General features: G+C 54.3%; 1 protein-coding gene across 1 annotated transcript; it reads right to left on the reverse strand.

Moving 5' to 3' along the window:
- Window positions 1-575: 575 nt before the first annotated feature.
- On the reverse strand, window positions 576-15918 carry PRKCG (protein kinase C gamma). The gene is made up of 18 exons (XM_029073466.1): window positions 15658-15918; window positions 15399-15430; window positions 14171-14253; window positions 12732-12843; window positions 11860-11991; window positions 10172-10328; window positions 9198-9332; window positions 8751-8838; window positions 8397-8426; window positions 7418-7558; window positions 6578-6766; window positions 5566-5657; window positions 4960-5022; window positions 4457-4595; window positions 4108-4188; window positions 3363-3470; window positions 2842-2982; window positions 576-1890 (listed from the first exon to the last, which is right to left on the reverse strand). The coding sequence occupies exons 1-18, from the start codon at window positions 15822-15824 to the stop codon at window positions 1708-1710; spliced, it is 2073 nt and encodes a 690-aa protein (XP_028929299.1). The 5' UTR covers window positions 15825-15918; the 3' UTR covers window positions 576-1707.
- Window positions 15919-18430: the final 2512 nt, after the last annotated feature.

Consider the following 18430-nt stretch of genomic DNA (forward strand, 5'->3'; position numbering starts at 1 on the left):
ATCCCCGAGGGCGGTAGAGCCTGAGAGGAGGAGATTCCTGAGTCTCTGAAGGGAGTTGGGGTAGAAGGGGAGTCTCGGAGGTTGGGAGACAGGATGTGGAGATGGTCAGGGTAGACTAGACTGGAAGGAAATATGTCTACCAACTCTACTATACTCTCCCAGGTGCTTAATACAGTGCTCTGCACACGGTAAGCACTCAATAAATATCGATTGACTGGGAAAATGAGAGAAGAGGCAGAGAGACCTAGAAAGACCAGAAGCACCGTAGGCTAGCGGCAAGAGCAAGGGCCTGGGAATCACGCCTGGGTTCTAATCCTGTCTAGTCCATTTGCCTGCAGCACGGTCTTGGGTAAAATACTTCTCTTGGCCTCAGTTTCCTTCTCTGTAAAAATGGGGATTGACTCTGTGCTCTCCCCCTTAGACCTTGAGCTCCCTGTGGGACAGAGACTGCATCCGATCTACCTCTTATCTACCTCAGGTCTCGGCACATAGTGCTTAACAAATGCCAGTATTTTTATTATTAGTCATAGACCCAGAGTTAATGAGAGGGGCCTGAGGGAGGCGACACACCAGAGTTTCCAGCATCAAAATCCCAATTTTATTTCCAGCTGTGCACGGGGGAAGGGGGCCAAAGCCACGTGAAGTCAGGAGGGAGGATGTCCCAGGTGTGATGAAGCATGTTCCTGACCTGACTGGAGCCATGCACATGGGAAGCTGGGGGGGCAGTGAAGCCAGGGTCTCTGCTGTTGCCGTGAGATGAGCCACAGTGTCCCGGCCCTCCTGAGGGAGAAGGGTGGGTGTGTTCCCCCTCCACCCCCAGCCAACCCCTGGTGGGTTGCTCCTGGTCCCAGAGGCCATGGCCACCTAGCCCGGAGGAAAGGACTCCCTGAGCATCTCCCTGGGCTCTCTCAGGGCAATGGGGGCAAATCCAGGCAACCTGTGGAGAGTGATGCTGGTCTAGGGTCCGAGGGTGTGTGAAACCCAACAGCTCTAGAACATGCAGAAGAATATAGAACCCGGAGCACAATCTAAGCGCTTGGTTCTGGGTCAGGATCTAGAGCAGGAAGAGGGGAGTTTCTAGAACGCAGACCGCTACAGTGGGTCAGTCGGGGGTGGGGGGGAAAGAGGAAGATCTAAGCTCCTGAGGCAAATGGAAGCCCAGAGGGGCCACGGAAGGGGAAGATCCCTGACCCAAAGGGGAGACCTGAATCCCAAAAGGGCCCCAGGGAGGGGTTGGAACGTCAGGGGTGGGAACCCAACCCGGAAGGGCTCTTAGAATTGCTAAGGCCAACTTAAAACTGGGAGAAAGAACCCGGTCCCAGTAGAAGAACCATCAGCAGGTAAGTGGATACCCTTGGAACGGGTTGGGGGTGGAACCCCGAAGCTACAGGGGGACCTAGTATCAATGGAGAGAACTGAAAGCTGGTGGGAATCACAATTGGGAGGTGGAGGAGGGGTTCTTGGAGCTGTCAAAGATCCCTAAGACAGGCTACGAAGCCGAGAATGGCCAGGGGCACCTAGAACTAGGAGATATATAGGATCGGTTGGGCACCTAAGACCGGCAGAGGGAGCGGAACCAGGAGATACGGAGAACTGACAGGGACTACTAGAACCAGGAGAGATACGGAACCAGGAGGGACAATCTAGAACTGGAAGAAGCCAGTATGAAGAGGGGAGTTCCCAGGACCACGGGGGGGGGGGTGGGGGTCAAATGGCGGGCAGGGGGCTGCTGGGGTGGATATGTTCAGGGTGCAAGAAGTCAGGATTGACGTAGGTGAAACCCTGGAAGTCAGACTGATCGATGCTGGCTAAGACGAGTCGGTCCGGGGGGGTCAGTGCCGGTGCTGCCCGCGTGAAGAACTTGTCAAAATTCTCACCACTCCGACCGCACTGGGGAGGACAGGAAGTTGAGGTCAGTTCAGGGCTCTCCTTCTCCCCAAGGGCATTCCTCCTACAGTCTCACTTCCTTTCCCAGTTCATTCCCAAACTCCAAATCATATCAACCCAACTGTTACCTCTTGCGCTTCTGTATTTATTTAAACTCATCTTTGGCACTTATATATATTCAATTATTTATTATTCAATATTTATTCTGATGTATCTCCCAAGTGCTTAGTACAGTGCTCTGCACACAGTAAGAGTTCAATAAATACAAATGAATGAATCATTTCTTCTGATTCCACTAATGCTAGCTGACTCTCCTAATAATATAGTAACTCTCTTGCTGAAAATATTTTTATGTCTGTCTTCCTCCCTTTGAGAGGAAGCTGTTTTCTGGCAGGAAATTCAGCTCGTGCTTCTGTTGTACCTTCCCAAGGCCTTAGTACAGTGTTTAGACTGTGAGCCCATCAATGGGCAGGGATTGTCTCTATCTGTTGCCGAACTGTACATTCCAAGCGCTAAGTACAGTGCTCTGCACATAGTAAGTGCTCAATAAATACTGTTGAATGAATAAATACACTGCACTGCACCCAATAAATACTACATTGCTACTAATAATATTACTACCTGCAATCTCATTCACCTCTTGTCTCTCCCACATCCCCTTCCCCCATTGCTCCCCTCCGGGTGGTCGGGGCGGGGGGGTGGCGGGCAGTCATGAGCTGGAACCTCATGGGGTCAGAATGGGGAGGGGGTTTGGTAAGAGAGGGAAACTGGGGTCATTTCATATGCTTGATGGGGCTAGGGAGAAGGGACAGGAAAGGGCAGGTGCTAGAAATCAGTCAGCAGGGAGGTAAAAGGGGATGAGAAGAAGGAATGGGTGGGGACATATGTGGGGTTAAGGGGGAACGGACTTGTGGAGAAGGCAGAGTGAGGAGGTCAGGGTCAGGGACTACTGACCGGGCGAGGCCGGAAGGGCGGAGCCACCTCCAGTCGCTCTAGCCGCTCCCAGTCAATCCAGCGGAAGAAGCCATGACTGCGGATGGCGGCCTCGCCTTCTGGACCTGAGCCCAGCCGCTTCCCTGGATGCTTGGTCAGGAACTGGGGGGGGGGGGGAGCAAAGGGGGATCAGAGATTAGGGGGAAAGAGAGAGAGAGAGAAACAGACATGAGAAGAAAACAAAACAGGCAGAGGAAACAGTGATCCAGAGAGACGCAGGTGACTTGCAGGCCTCAGAGGTAAAGGGTTTGGGCTTGAATCCCCCTCACCTCAGGGGCTGGAGACCCCACCCCCCCACCCACCTCACTGCTCCCCCCGACCTATCAACCCAGCTCCCAGGGACAGGACTGGGTGTCCCTGAGTTTCGTCGGGGGGACGAGGGGTCCGGACAGCTAGGTCTCTTCATGCAGAGCATTATGGGGGTGGGTCTGGGCTGGGAGGTAGACTTTAGGGTCCTTGGAGGGTGGTGGTCCAGGTCTCACCCCTTTGCAGACGGCCACGGCTTCCCGACTCAGGGCTTTGGGGTAGGAGACCGTCTGTTCCACAATGGCCTGGAAAAGTTCTTCCTCATCCTCCCCGTCAAATGGGGGCTGTGCGGGGGAACGGGAGGATGTGAGGGAGACCAGGGGAGTGTGAGGTCCCCCACCAATATTCTCTCTAACCCTCAGACTGCCCCCACCTCCACCCCCTAGCTCTCTCTACCCCAGGCCTTCATTTCTCCCTTCTCACCCAGAAGCCCCATCTTTTTTCCATTCCTCATCTGTCAGCTCCCCTCTTCTAGCTGCCCCAATCTCCCATCTTTGTCCTCTGGTTCCTCAGCTCCCCCTTCACAACCTCTCCTCTGCCTTCTGCCCCTGTGGAGTCGTGGAACGAACCCAGGAATCGGAAGACCTGGGCTTGAATCCCGGCTTCGTCACTTGCCTGACATATAACCTTGGTCAAATCACTTAATTTCTCTGTGTCTCGGTTTCCTCATCATCTAATGGGGATTCAATACCTGTTCTCCCTCCGACTTGGGCTGTAATCCCCAAGTAGGACAGAGTTTCATCTGAGTGTATTGTATCTACCCTTGTGCTTAACAAATACCACTCTTTGTTATTGTTATTATTATTACTAGTCCTCCAACTATCATTCCTTCCCCATATTGTCCTGACTCCCCCCATCATCCTTCCTCTTCCCCATTCCCCCCACCCTTTCAAATGTCCCACCCCATTTTTAGGCCTCTACCTGTCCAGCCAACATCTCATATAGCAGGACTCCAAATGACCACCAGTCCACAGACTTGCCATATGGCTGATACGCAATAATCTGGAGAGGCAGGAAGGAGGAAGGTGGTTGGTCACCAGGCTCAGGGGAGATGGCAGCTCCTTTCATCCCCCCAAAACACAGGTCCTAGCTGCTGCTTTGAGTGTGGGTGGGGGGCAAAGCCAGGGCAGGGGAGACCTGAACCCTTAAGGGGACTGGGGTGGGGGTGGGGGAGGTAGCAGGGGACCGGTTGGATGAGCCTCTGAGGGAAGTGGGGGTGAGGATAAAGTCAAAGGCTAGGGGCAGGACGCCTGGGTCCTGGGAGGGAGACCTCCGGGGCAATGTAGTCCGGGGTGCCACAGAAGGTGCGGGTGGTGGTCCCGGGGAAGACGTTCTCCTTGCACATCCCGAAATCCGTGATCTTGATGTGGCCATCAGCATCCAGCATCACGTTATCTAGCTTGAGGTCCCTGTTGTGGGGCGGGGTGGGTCAGGGGAGTTGGGGGGAAGAGAGAAGAAAAGACACAGAAAAAGAGAAAGGCAGAGAGCTGGCTGGGGGAAAGAGAGATGGAAAAGGGATGAGTGGTATAAGGGGATAGAGTGGTGGCAGAGAGGGATGGGGGAGAGTGGTTTGGGCGGGCAGGAGGCTAGAGGGGGCAAGGGATGGGCATTAGAGAATGGGGGGAGACTGGTTTGGGGAGGACGGAAAGAGAGCTGGAGATTGGTCCTGAGAGGAGAGTGGTGGAGGCAGAAATCAGGGGCGGGGGCAGAATGTAGAGAAGAGGGGCCTGGAATTGGTTTGGGGAAAGAATTAGGGTTTCTGGGCCCTTCCACCTGTAGATGATCCCCTGGTTGTGCAGGAAGAACAGTCCAATGGCGATTTCAGCTGCGTAGAACCTGCCAGCAGAAGTTGCACAGTGAAACTGTCCATCTCCTACAGTTCCCTGCTTCCTCCCCCAGAGGCCCCATGGACTGACCCCCATCCCTCAGGGGAGTCCAGACCCCTGTGGTGAGTAAGCAGTGGGTCCAGAAGCTGCTGGGAGCTGCTGTAGTTCCCTTAACTCCCCTTAGGGTCCCCTAACCCTCTCCTGGTCCTTTCAGCCTTCTGACCCCTGCCCTTTTTGACCCCTCCAAACCTTCCGGCATTTGCCTATCTCTTTCCCATTTCCCCCTCCCAGTTCTACACAGCCCCTCTGCCTCCCACCTAATGAACTCCACTCCCACTTGTGCCCCTTCCCTCTTCCCAGCCGTCTGTTCCTGCTCGCCCATCTTGCCTTCCAACACTCCCCTCTTGGCCTCCTCTGACTCCCACGATCCCCGGGGTTCCGTTCCTGAATAGATGTCTGGAAGGTGGGGGCGAGGGGACCACCCCGGGGGGGGGGCCTAGGTGTGGTGGCTCTGTGGTTGTCGTTGCCATTGTGTTGGCAGTTGTTCACTCACGCAGCATGTGGTTCCTTGAATTTGCCGACCTGCTGGATGTGGTACATGAGGTCCCCGCCATTCACATACTCCATCACGAAATATAGGCGGTCCTGGAGAAGAAAATGCGAGGAGGAGGAGCTTAGGGGGATGGCCATGCCTCCCACCTAACCCAAGAGGGCAGAGAGTCAATCCCTAATCTTCCAACCCCCTGATATTCCCAGAGGGACCAAGCCGGATCTAGTCCTCGTTCTCTTTTGGGCCCCACTTTCCCAGGGCCCATTTCCCTCCTAAATCTGGCTGGACCTAAGGCCTTCTCTTCAATCAATTAATTATCCAGTGGTGTTTACTGAGCGCTTACTGTTGTGCAGAGCATTGTTCTAAGCGCTTCAGAGAGTACAGGACAACAATAAACAGACACATTCCCTGCTAATGACCCTCTCCATCTTCATCTCTTCCTCTCAAACCAACCCTAGCCTGGCCCCTTGTAAACATAATAATGATGATAGTAATAATAATAATAATGATTGGGGTATTTGTTAAGTGCTTACTATGGGCCAAGCACTGTACTTTATGTTGGACAGAGTCCCTGTCTCACATGGGGCTCATGGTCTTAAATCCCCAATTTACAAATGAGGGAACTGAGGCACAGAGAAAGTAAGTGACTTGCCCAAGGTCACACAGCAGTTATGTGGCAGAGCCTGGATTAGAACCCAGGTCCTTCTGACTCCCAGGCCCGGGTTCTATCCACCAGGCTATACTGCTTCTTGTAGCCCTGCCCTTAACCTGACCCTGCTCAAATCTTTCTCTACACGCAGCATACCCCTCTGTCCTTCCCCTTGCCATCTCCTCTCAACCTCATCTCTCATCAGGGGCTTTGTCTAATTTCCCCCCGGTACTTCCTTCCGGTGCTTAATACAGTGTTTATCATGAAATAGGTGGTTAATGAATAGTCTCACTACCATGACTATCTCCGCAAGCCCTTCCCCCACCTGCCCCTGCCCCTCGCCCCAGCCCGCGGCCCAGGCCTTACCGGGGTCTGGAAGGTGGAGTGCAGCTGGGTGAGGAAGTGAGGTCTCCCTCCTGGGCCGCGGCCACCCAGCGCCAACACACGTTTCTCCACGAGGGTGCAGTCCACATCATCATCCTGCACAATCACGTCCTTCTTCAGGATCTTGATGGCATACAGCTCGTCCGAGCCACGGCGCTCCGCCAGCATCACCTGCACGAGACAAGGGACCCTGAGGCCGAGTCTGGCCTGCCCACTTCGCTCCTCTAATGCCGACCTTCTCCCTGGACCTCTGTCTCATCTATCTCACCCTCGACCTCTCGCCCACATCCCACCTCTGGCCTGGATCGCCCTTCCTCCTCATATCCGACAGACCAAGACTGTTCCCGTCTTTAAAGCCTCTTTAAGAGGCCTTCCCTGACTAAGCCCTCCTTTCCTCTTCTCCCGCTCCCTTCTGCATCATTCTGACTTGCTCCCTTTAGTCATCCCCCCATCCCAGCCCAACAGCACTTATGTACATATTTTAAATTAATTAATTTATTTATTCATATTAACATCTGTCTCCCAATCTAGACTATGAGCTGGCTGTGGGCAGGGAATGTATCTATTGTTATACTGTACTCTTCCAAACCCTTAAAACTGTGCTTTGCCCACAGTAAGCACTCAATAAATATGACTGAATGAATGAATGAGCTCCCACCAGCGACTGCAGCCACCCGTGCCTCCGATGCCTGCCCCCTCTGATTCACTCTTGCCCATAGGCACGCAACACCCCAACAGGTTCCCTCCAAGACCCAGGTGTCCTGTCTCCCAGTCTAACAACTCCTCCTCTCCGGTCCCTAACCCCACTCAGCCCCATCTTACCTTTCCGAAACTGCCTTTGCCTAGAACCATAAGGAAGCTGAAGTCCGAGATGTGCAGGCGGCCGGGGCCTGGGCCGAAGAAACAGCGCTTGGAGTCCGTGGGGCTCGGGGATGGAGAGGGGCTGGGACCCATTCGGACCCTCTGGGAGGGAAGGGAGCGACATGGTAACAATGATTGTAATTGTGGAGTTCGTTAAGTGCCTGCTATGTGCCGAGCCCTGGGCTAAACATTGGGGTAGGGGCAATCCAATCAGATGACACTGTCCCTGACCTATATCGTCACAGTCAACATGATCATCAATGACATTTATTGAGCGCTTGCCAGGTGCAGAACACTGAACCAAGCATTTGGGAGAGTATATTTACAAGAGTTAGCAGATACATTTGCTGCTCATAAGCTTAGAGTCTAGAGGGGGAAACAGATGTAATACAAATAAATTAAATTCAATAAATTAATAAGCAGCTGAGGTTGGGGATTCCTCCATCAACTGAGAGGGGATTAATTCCCTAACCATTCATATATCGATATCTATCATCTATTCTATCAGTCGATAAGTCTCAGAAAAATATGGAACACTTCATGCTCATAGTCTATAGAGGAGGGAGGGAGGAGGGAGGACAGGTATTGAATCTCCACATTACAGATGAGGCCCTCGAGGCTGGAGAAGTTACGTGACTTGCCCAAGGTCACAAAGCGGATAAGTGGCAGGGCCGGGATTAGAATCTGGGTCTCCTGACTCCCAGACCTATACTCTTTTCACTAGGGCATGCTGCTTGACAGAGAGATAGAGACAGACTCAGTGACAGAGAGAAGTGGGGGTACAGAGAGGGAGAGGTAGTGAAAGAACAGGAGAGGAAAATAAACCCAAAGAATTAGAAATAGAGAGAGAACCCAGGGTCATTCCACGTTCCACTCCCTCATGACCAGATAGACCCTCCCTCACCCTTACCCTCCTCCCTTCCATCCCCCCTCCCCTCACCTCATACAGTTCCAAGGGGTAGTTACAAGCCTGAGGATGAGAGAGACAGAGAAAGGGAGAGACAGAGGGAGACAGAGAGAAAAGAGAGAGACCAGATGGGTTATACCAACTCAGGAAATCAAACAGCACCAGGCCCCCCAGCCTCCCGCTCCCTCAGCCCTATGAACAACAACTCCAATTAGCCTCAGGATCTGCTGGGAGTTGTAGTCCAAAGATAAAGGCGAGGCAGCAGGAAAACAAGCTGGAAGACATGGTGGGGGGCTGAGGGGGTGGGGGGTAGTGGAGGGGGAGGGACTAGATCTCCCCTCAGGCCAGAGAGGAAAGGAGTGTCCCAGGAGGCAGGGAGGCAGGTACCTCAAATTTCTGCAGCAGGCCACAGTTGTCAGCATCTGCGACCGGGACATTGTAATACTCTCCCTCCTCCTGGTTCAGTAACTTGTACCTGACACACAGACGCAGACCGGGACGGTGGGGACAGGTTGGGGCAGGATCGCCATGGGGCATGGGATGGGGAGACGGAGATACAGAGAGAGAAATCGAGGCAGGCAGAGATAGACACAGACCCAGAAACACCACAGGGAGACGGAGGCAGAGAAGAAGAAAGAAAAAAAAGATTAAGAGCAAGAGGAGAAAGATCAGAGTGGAGGCACAAGAGAGAAAATTGGGGTCGAGGGGAAGATTGGAGCAGACGGACAGGAGGAGAAAGAGAGCTAATGAGGCCGAGGTAAAAGAGGGGGAGAGCAAGGGGAGGTTGAGCCGAGGTCTCTGGCTCCCTCCCGCTGGTCCACAGCCCACCCTTACCAGCCGTCCACAGGTGCCTTGAGCAGCTCCGAAACCCCAAAGGACATGGCGCCCATGAAATCATTGCGGGATGTCCGATCCCAATCCCAGACTTCGACGGACAGCCGCCTCTCCAGGTCTCCTGGCTTCAGAGCACTGGGAGAGACAGGACGGAAAACCCTTAATCAGGGACTACAGCCCAGAGAGAGAGGGACTGGGCTTCCTTAGGCGCTGGGGAAGACGAGGGATGGCAGGGGGAGAAGACAGGGAGAAGGGTATCGCGTGGGAAGATGCACTGTGGGAGAATGGCAGGCCCGGGAAGATGGGATGCAGCTGCATTGAGAGTTTTCTTTCCTGCCTGTCCCCCGCCCTCTCCCAATTCTCTCTCTATCTCTGGGCCTCTAGACTCTAGGGGCTTCTCTGTACCTCTCTGTACCCCCATGTCTTTGTCCCCAATCCTGATCCCTTTCCTCTGCCTCCTTCTCCTTTAGCATGTTTCCCCACACCCTCTATTTCCTACAAGTAGTATGGCCTGGTGAAAAGAGCACAGGACAGGGACTCAGCAGAACTGGGTCCTAATCTCTGTCCTACCAGCTGCCACGTGATCCTGGACAAGTCACTTAACTTCCCCGTGCCTCAGTTTCCTCCTCTGTAAAATGGGGATTACACACCTGTTCTCCCCCACTCAGACTGTGAGTTCTATGTAGGACGGGGACTGTTTATTTTGTGACTACCCCAGCACTTAGTTCAGTGCTTGGCACACAGTAAGCGCTGAACAAATGCCACAGGTATGACAAGAATCTACTCCCCAGCCCTCTCCCTCTCAAACTCCTCCCGCCCTCCATCTGTCCCCTCCCTCTATCTCCCTCGCCTAGACCACTGCTAGTTCAGCTCATCCTTACCCACCTCCATCTTGGGCCTGACACCCTCCCCTCGATCTCTCTCCCCACTTCCCTCATCCACCCACTCCCCTCCACATCGTCCCAGTGGCTCACAAGATGAAGGTCTCATTCCAGACGGGGTTGAGCGTGGCCTTGACCGTCCGTGTCTTTTGCTTGGTTAGGTTCCGGGGGTCAGGGATCAACTTGAGCTTGACATACGGATCAGAGAGGCCGTTGGGATCCATGGGGATGAGGTTTCGGGCCTCACCCACTGCAGAATGGGGGAGATGGTCAGACATCCAGCCATCCTGACCTCAGTTCTCCTCGCCATATCCACACTCCTCTAAGGGGTGCTAGGACAATGCCCCTCACCCCTCCATCTGCCAGGTCACTAATTGCCCAGCAATCTCATGCCCTTCAGCAATCCAAGGGTCCAGTTCTTCAGCATCAAGTGAAGGGTGCAGAAGACAGCATCTCTGAGTGAGAGGGGATAGCAAAGAAGGACTCTCTGATGATGCCAGCTTGCTGTCAGAGGACAGCATCTCTGAGCGAGATGGGAAGGAGAGGGGGCCTCTGTGATGCCAGCTCGTGGCAGAGTTCAAAATCTCTGAGTGAAGGAATAGAGAGGGGGTCTCTGTTATGCTGCCAACTCTCTTTCAGAGAACAGGATCTCTGAGCGAGAGGGGATAGAGAGGGGGCCTCGGTGATTATGCCGGCTCTCTGGCAGAGTTCAAAATCTCTGAGTGAAGGGAAGGAAAAGGGGTCTCCGTGGTGATTCCAGCTCACTGGCAAAGGACAGCATCTCTGAGTGAGAAGGGTTGAAGAGGGGGCCTCTGTGGTGATGCCAGCTTGCTGGCAAAGGACTGCATCTCTGAGTGAAGGGAATGAAGAGCAGGCCTCCGTGGCGATGCCAGCTCGTTGGCAAAGGACAGCATCTCTGACTGAGAGGGGACGGAGAGGGGGCTCCATGGTGATGCTAGCTCGCTAGCAAAGGACAGCATCGCTGAGAGGGGATGGAAAGGGGGCCTCTGTGGCGATGCCAGCTCACTGTCTCAGGTTTTGATCTAATCTCTCCTCTCCCCTATTTTCCCTTCCTACTGCGTCACCTATGCAAGCTTGTACCACCTAAGCACTTAAATACTCAGTCCACCTCCCACCCCCTCAGAACCTATGCACGTATCCTTTTATTCATTTTCTTCCTCAATCTATAGTTGATTTTAGTGTCTGTCTCTGTCCCCTCCACCCCCAGACTATAAGCTCTTTGAGGGCAGGGATCGTGTCTGTCCTCTGTCACAACTATATTGAATCCTCCTAAGCTCTTAGTATAGTGCTCTGCACATAGTAAGCACTTAATAAATATCACTGATTGATAGATTGATTGTGAGTACAGTTTCTGGTGTTCCTAGGGGAAGACGGTCTGGTCATGGAATGGGGCAGAGGGCAGGGGGACAGGTAAAGCCCAGGTGGGGTGAGGGGGATGCCCTTGGGCTGAAAGAACAATGTGGGCTCGTAGAAAGAGACGGGGCCTGGAAGTCAGAGGATCTGGGTTCTAATCCCAGCTCCATCACTTGTCTGTTGTGAGACCTTGGGACAGCTCACTTGACTTCTCTGGGCCTCAGTTACCTCATCCGTAAAATGGGGATTAAGACTGTGAGCCCCATGTGGGACATGGACTGTGTCCAACCTGATGAGCTCGTATCTACCTCAGCACTTAGTAAAGTGCCTGGCACATAAATGCTTTAACAAACACCATAGAAAAAAAAGAAGAAGAGGTAGTCTGCGTGGGATGGTTGGTGCCTCACCAGTGATGTGCAGCTCATCCCCGCCAGGGGCCTGGATCTCTAGCTGTAGCCGGCCTCGCCGCTCCGTATGGTCCACGCCGCAGAGCGAGGGCACACTCCGGACACAGCGCCGGTGCACATTCATCTCGCAGCCTGTAGAGGAGGGGAGGAGGGCAGCCTCAGAACCTCCCATCCCCCAACCTCCCCACCTCCCACTTCCTCACAGATCAACACCCGCCACAACCTCTCTTGCTCCTCCTCCTAGATCCAGAATATCAGATTTTCCATAAGCCTCCTGGGACAGAGTTGCCCATGGTGGCGTGGTTGGAAAGAAGTGTGGGAGCTATGGTTCTGAATGAGGAGGGCACCATCAGTATTAAAGAATTCTAGCACCCCTTTGGCAGTATCTGTTCTGGATGAGGGACAGACCAGCTGAGAACTAGACTGTCCAGTATGAAAGATGGTCAACATCCCCCTCCCAATTCCCAAACCACAGGGCAGGAACTGCCCTCAGACTTTCCCAACTGTCCGGGTATCAACAAACCGCCTCTTCCATCAGCCTCCCTCCTCCCAGTTGCAGATGAGAGGGCAATCAGCTGAGCCCGGGGCTCATTCAAGACACAGCCCTTAGCCCCTTGGGGCCCTTAAAGGAAACAGGAGCCTCTGCACTCTTCCATCCAAAGACAACATCCAGACTCCAGAACATAGGTGAACTTCATTTTTCATGAGGCTCTGGGGCCAGGCCCACTTCATTGCCTCAACCCCACTAGGGCTAGGATGTCGTAGTTCTGGGTCACTGGGCTTCCAGCGGGAGGGGAACTTGCCCCCAAAGCCTGGGTCAGAGTCCCCCAGAACATCTTCTTTGTCTCCCAGGGGTACATCTGCATACTCACAGGAGCATTTCATGCCCTGGTGGACCAGGCCGTACAGCAAGGAGCCACAGTGGTCACAGAAAGTCGGGCTGCTATAGCTGTGGAGCTTGAACTTGTGCTTATTGCGGGGGTCCTGAGGGGGGAGGAATGGTCAGGGGTCAGTCTCCTCTTCCTCCTGCTGTGCCTGAGATGTCCAACTGCCCAGCCCTGGTTATTCCCCAACACTAAATCCTTGTCTGGCTCAAGGACTCCCCTACGCTTACTCCCCTTTGACCCTCTTCAGCTGCCGCTCCTCTCTCAGGTTCCCTCCTTTGTCCCCATTTCCCTCTCTGCCATTCTTCAGAGTGCTGAGTTTCTGTCTTTTTGCTGTCTGTCTGCTGCTGTATGTTTGTTCTTTCTTTCTTTTTATTTATTAAGTGCTCCCTGTGTGCCAGGCACTGTACTAAGTGCTAGGGTAGATATAAGCTAATCAGATTGGACACAGTCTATGTCCCACATGGGGCTCACAATCTTAATCCCCATTTTACAGATGTGGTAACTGAAGCACAAAGAAGTTAAGCGAGTTGCCGAAGGTCACACAGCAGACAAGGGGCAGAGTCAGGATTAGAACCCAGGTCCTTCTGACTCACAGGCCCATGCTCTCTCTACTAGGCCATGTTACTTATATGAACCGAATCTGTCTCTTTGTGACTTCATTCTTCTGTCTGCCTCTGCCTACCTTCCTCTGTTTCTGTTTTACTTTCTTTGCTCTCGGTCTTCTTCCTTCCTATCTCTTCTTCCCTTTTCCTTCCTCTCTTGCCTCTCCCCCTCCACATATCACCACCCTTTACCTTCTCCATCCTCTCAATTTCTCCTCAATCCCTTAGTCCTTGCCCTCCCTTTATCTCCTCTTTCCTCTATTCCCATTTTGTTCCATCTTCAGTTCCCCTCCTTTCCCCTCTCTCTCTTCCCCTTCTCCTGGGGTGCCTCTCTTCCTTCTCTCCTCCTCACCTACTCCCCCTCTCCCCTCTTCTCCACCTTTCATTCCTTCCTCCCTCTTTTCTCACCCTTCTCTTCTCTTCACTTTTTTCTCTCACTCCCTCTTCCCTTTTTCTCTCCTTTTTCCTTCCCCCCAATGCCCGACCCCTCCCTTCTCTCTTTCCCTCTCCCTTTCCCCCATCCCATCCCGGCTCCTGTCCTCCCTCTCTCCTTCCTATCTCCTTCTCCCCACTCTCTCTTTCCAGGCCAAGGGCAGCTGGAATCTGGGCCGCCAGTGGCCTCACCCCGGCCCCTCCCGGCTGTAAAAATAGCAGGAAAAACTGGGACAGGAGCCTGGGGGAGGGGGGTGAGGGCCCTCGGGAGGGGATGAGATGGGGCCACGGGAGGAGAAATGAATCGGGCGTCCAGACTCCTAGCCCTTGACTCTCCCTGCTCTAGCCCCCCCTCCTCTCAGGAACACCCCACCTCTCCTCGCCACTCACATCTGTTTGGGGTCCCTTCCCAGCTCCTGGGCACTCAAAGGTCACAAACTCGTGGCATCGTCTGTGAACTACAAAGCTGCAGACTGGAGGACAGACAGAGAATCAGAGACAGACAAGAAGAGAAACAGAGAATACAGAAGCAGAAAGATATCGGGTGTGTGCGTGCGTGTGTGTGCTCCTGTGCGCATGGCCTCGTGTTGCGCGACTGTCTGTGCCCCCGCACCCCAGCCCAGCATCAGCTCTGGGAGGCTTAACTCTCTGCTGACCCTCTGCCCCAACCCCTCAAACTTCTTGGCTCCCTTCCGCCTGAGCACTACCCTTTCCTCTCCCTAGCACCCCGCACTTTACTCCTCTCAAAAATGTCCCTCCCAATTACCTCCCAAGGACCCCGTGACCTTCCTTCTTTCCTTTCCAATCTTCGCCCCCCGCCCTCTCCCCTGTCCCTACCCCAGGGTCCCTAGCCCCACCCCCGGCTCACTCAGACCCTCCCCCTCGGCCCCGCCTCCTCCTCTCTAGCGGCGTGAAGAGAGGAGGTAGGGATTTGGTTGCTATGGAAATGGGTGGCTGGACCAGATTGCGGGGAGGAGGGGATACGGGAGGGGTCGGGGGGTAGGAGGGACACTCAGGGAATTCCCGGGAAAACGAAGTGGGAAAAGCTGAGGTTCCCCCCCACCCCGCAGGCCCCGGGATCTATACTCCCACCCACCCATCACTTTTCTCATCTCCTCGACTCTCTGCCTCTCTTTCTGTCTCTCTCACTTTGTCTCCCTCCGTCTCCCCGAGTGTCTTCCTGTCTCCAAGTCTCGCTGCTTCTTTTTCTCCGTCCCTGTCTTTCCCTCCCCCAAATCTCTTCCAGTTTCCGTGGTAACAACTTCCCCAAATATCCATCCCCCAGCTGGAGCCGATTGGTGGAGAGGTGGGGAAGGGACGGGGGAGTAGTGGAGAAGGGATGAAAAGAGAGAGGCCCTTGGCCCTACGCGCCCCTACCCCCAATCCACCCTCCCCCACTACACACGCCCCCAGCACAAGCGTGTGCTCTCCTCTTTCCCAAGACCAAAGAACACGCGTGGCTAGCGCACGGGGAACCACCCCCGGAGGACACCGCCAGCACGCGAGTGTGCATATGGCTCCAACTACCCAACTCGGCCCTCGACTCTCCCTCCCTTCTTTCTCCCCGGGCGCCTCCCTCCCCGCTCCCCTCAGGGACCCAGGCGTCTTCCCCGCTTACCTTGACACTGAAGCCCCTGCTTGCCAATCCCCCTGAAACGAACCAAATACTGAGTCAGCTGGGGCTCTGGCTTCATCGTGTCAAACTCTCCCACCCCCTCCCTCATCCCCTGGCCCCTCAGAGTCCCTCCCTCCCCAATCCCCCCCTCTTCTCCCCTAGCTCCTTGAGGTCCTGCCGCCCCCACCCCACCCAGTCCACAGCTGTCCTTTCAGAAGTCTCCATCAGCCCCCAAAACCCAGGGGTCCCGGCGCCCCCTCACCAGATAAAGTCAGTGCAGTGACTACAGAAGGTCGGCTGTTTGAAGAATCGCGCTGTGAACTTGTGACTCTTGACCTCATGGATGACCTTCTGCCTGAGGGCCCCCTTGCGGCAGAAGAGGGGTCGGGGAGCCCCCTCGGGGTCCCCCCCAGGACCTAAGCCCGCCATGCCCCCCAGATGAGACCCCCAGGAGAGAGGAGATGGTAACGGATGGGTAGGGAGAGTGGGAAATGGGGATTAAGCAAGGAAAGGGGGAGGAAAGGGGGAGGAACAGGGAGACAGAAGGAGGGGAGGAAAGAAGAGAGAAGATAAAAGGGGATAAAAAAAGGGAAAGGGGGAGAGCGAGAGAGGTGGGGAGACGGGACAAAGGGAGAGAGAGAAGGGTCGTGGGAAGAAAGAGGAGGGAGAGAGGAAGAAGGAAAAACAGGGAGGGAGCGGGAGATAGGGCAGGGAAGGAAAAAAGAGAGAAAAGGGAGATGGAGGACGGGAGGAAGGAAGAATAGAGAGTGGGTAAAGCAGGACTGGTACAGACAGGGAGAAGGAGAAAGAAGTGGAGACCGGAAAGAGAAGGAAAGATACGGGGAGAGAAGAAACACTGAGTGGGAGGGAGGAGAGAATGGGGAAAAGGAAAGAGGCAGGAAATGAAGAGATGGGAAGCGGGGGGGGGGGGGTGGTCAAGGAATCAGGGAAGGGAGGGAAGTAGGGAAGGAATGGGAGAGACTGGAAGGGAGACGAAGAGACTGGGGAGAAGGGAAAGAAGTCAGAGAGATGTGGGGATGGAAGAAGCTGGGGCCCTGGCTCTGGCCGCAGTGGCAGCAGCAGCTGAAATGTGGGAGCCCCAAGGCGGGAGCTGGGATGGGGAGGGGGCGGGAAGTGTTGTCATGACAACTCTGGAGGCGGGGTCTCTCTTAAAGGGAGCCAAGCTCACATCCCCACCAAACCACCTGGCTTCTCCTAGGGATTTCCCCCCCGCCCCTCCTGGGAGACTCCTGGGTGTGGGGCAAGAATTGAATCCCAAATTCCTGCCTGCACTTCTCCACGTCTCATTCCTCTGGGTCCGTTGCTCTCCCTCATTCATTTCAACCAACCAATCAATCAATCAACGGTATTTATTGAGCACTTACTGTGTGCAGAGCTCTGTACCAAGTGCTTGGGAGAGTATAGGACAGCAGAGATGGGAGACACTTTCCATGCCTACAAGGCGATTACTGTCTAGAGGGGAAGCTTACATTCTAACTACATTTCCCCTTCTGTTCACCCCCAAGAGGCCCCTCATGCTCCTTATACCCCCACTCTATATTCTTCTATCCCCACCTCTATGGGTCTCTCTTTACATCTCTCTCTCTCACACTATGTGACTGTTTTTCTTCTACTATTTCTGAGTCACTGTTTCCCTTTCCCTTTCCTCTGCCTGTGTCTCTGACTCCTCGTAGTTCCCCTTCCCTCTCTGTCTCTGTTTCACTCTATCTCTGCTCTCTATTCCTCTTGCTAAATTCTGACCCCACCATATCCTTATGTTCCCTCAACCTCATCCCTCTCTCTTTCTGCCTTTCAGCCCACACCCCTTTTTTTTCAACTTCCCACTTTCCCTTTCTGTCGCCCCTCTAATCCTCACCCTAAAACTCCAGGCCTATATCTTGGAGGATGCAGCGTGGTCTAGTGGAAAGAGCCCGGGCCTGTGTTCTAATCCCAGCTCCGCTCTTGATCCGCTGTGTGGTCTTGAGCAAGTCACTTCGCTTCTCTGTGCCTCATTTACCTCATCTGGAAAATGAAGATTAAGAATGTGAGCCCCATGTGGGACATGGACTATGCCCAACCTGATCATCTTATGTCTACTCCAGTGTTTAGAAATAATAATAATAATTGTGGTATTTGTTTGGGATAGAGAAAGATTGCCACACCCCAGTATCACTGCTGCTGCTTCTAGTGGCCCCCATGCAGGGAGGGAGAGAAACAGGTGGAAAGAGTAGAGGAGCTTGGAGGACCAGGGGGAAGGACCTGGGAATTCCCACGCCTTCTTTAATCTTCCCTCTGCAGCCTCCTGCCCACCCCACAGCTCCCGGGACCTTTTGTCCCCATCCTGGGCCACGTCTGTGTGTGTCACAAAGATTGCCAGCCCACTTGTGTCTCCAAAAGTGGTGCCGGGAGCCGGGATTCCCGGGGGTGGGGGTGGGAGGTGGGGGCAAAATGCCCGAGTCCCTGAAAGAGCGGGATTAGGAATGGGGGGTGAGGGGAACTCTGGGAGTCAGAAGTCCCTGAGGACACAGAAGCTGGCAGAGGGGCATTGCTGGCAGCTCGGTGGGCTGGAGACCTGAGTCAAGGGAGGGAGGCCCCACGCTTCCTCTGCAACAGCATCCTGCCCGCCTTCTGGGGCCGTAGCCAGCAGCTGCCAGGTGGAGACGGAGAAGCCACACTAAGCCGTAGGCGAGGGTTTGTGTTCCTCATATACAACTCTGACTTCGTCCTGGATGGACCGGACAGGTTCACCTTCCTCCGTCCCAGGAGCTGGAACACCCCGCCAATCTGGAGCAAAGAGATCACTCCACCCTTTGCCCCCCAGATTCCCACAAATCCCCACCCCTCCTCCTGCTCCTTGGTTCTCCACAGTCCCCTTACACACCCCCAACCCCTCCCAGCCCAGCCAGCCTGCCCTCTCAGGGGCACGAGAAGCAGTGTGGCCTAATGGATAGAACACAGGCTGGGAGTCAGAGGACATGGGTTCTCATTCCGGCTGAGCCCCTTGTCTACCGTGCGACCTTGGGCAAGTCGCTTAG

Source organism: Ornithorhynchus anatinus, chromosome 10 (assembly GCF_004115215.2).
Source record: "Ornithorhynchus anatinus isolate Pmale09 chromosome 10, mOrnAna1.pri.v4, whole genome shotgun sequence".
In the NCBI taxonomy this organism is placed as follows: domain Eukaryota; kingdom Metazoa; phylum Chordata; class Mammalia; order Monotremata; family Ornithorhynchidae; genus Ornithorhynchus; species Ornithorhynchus anatinus.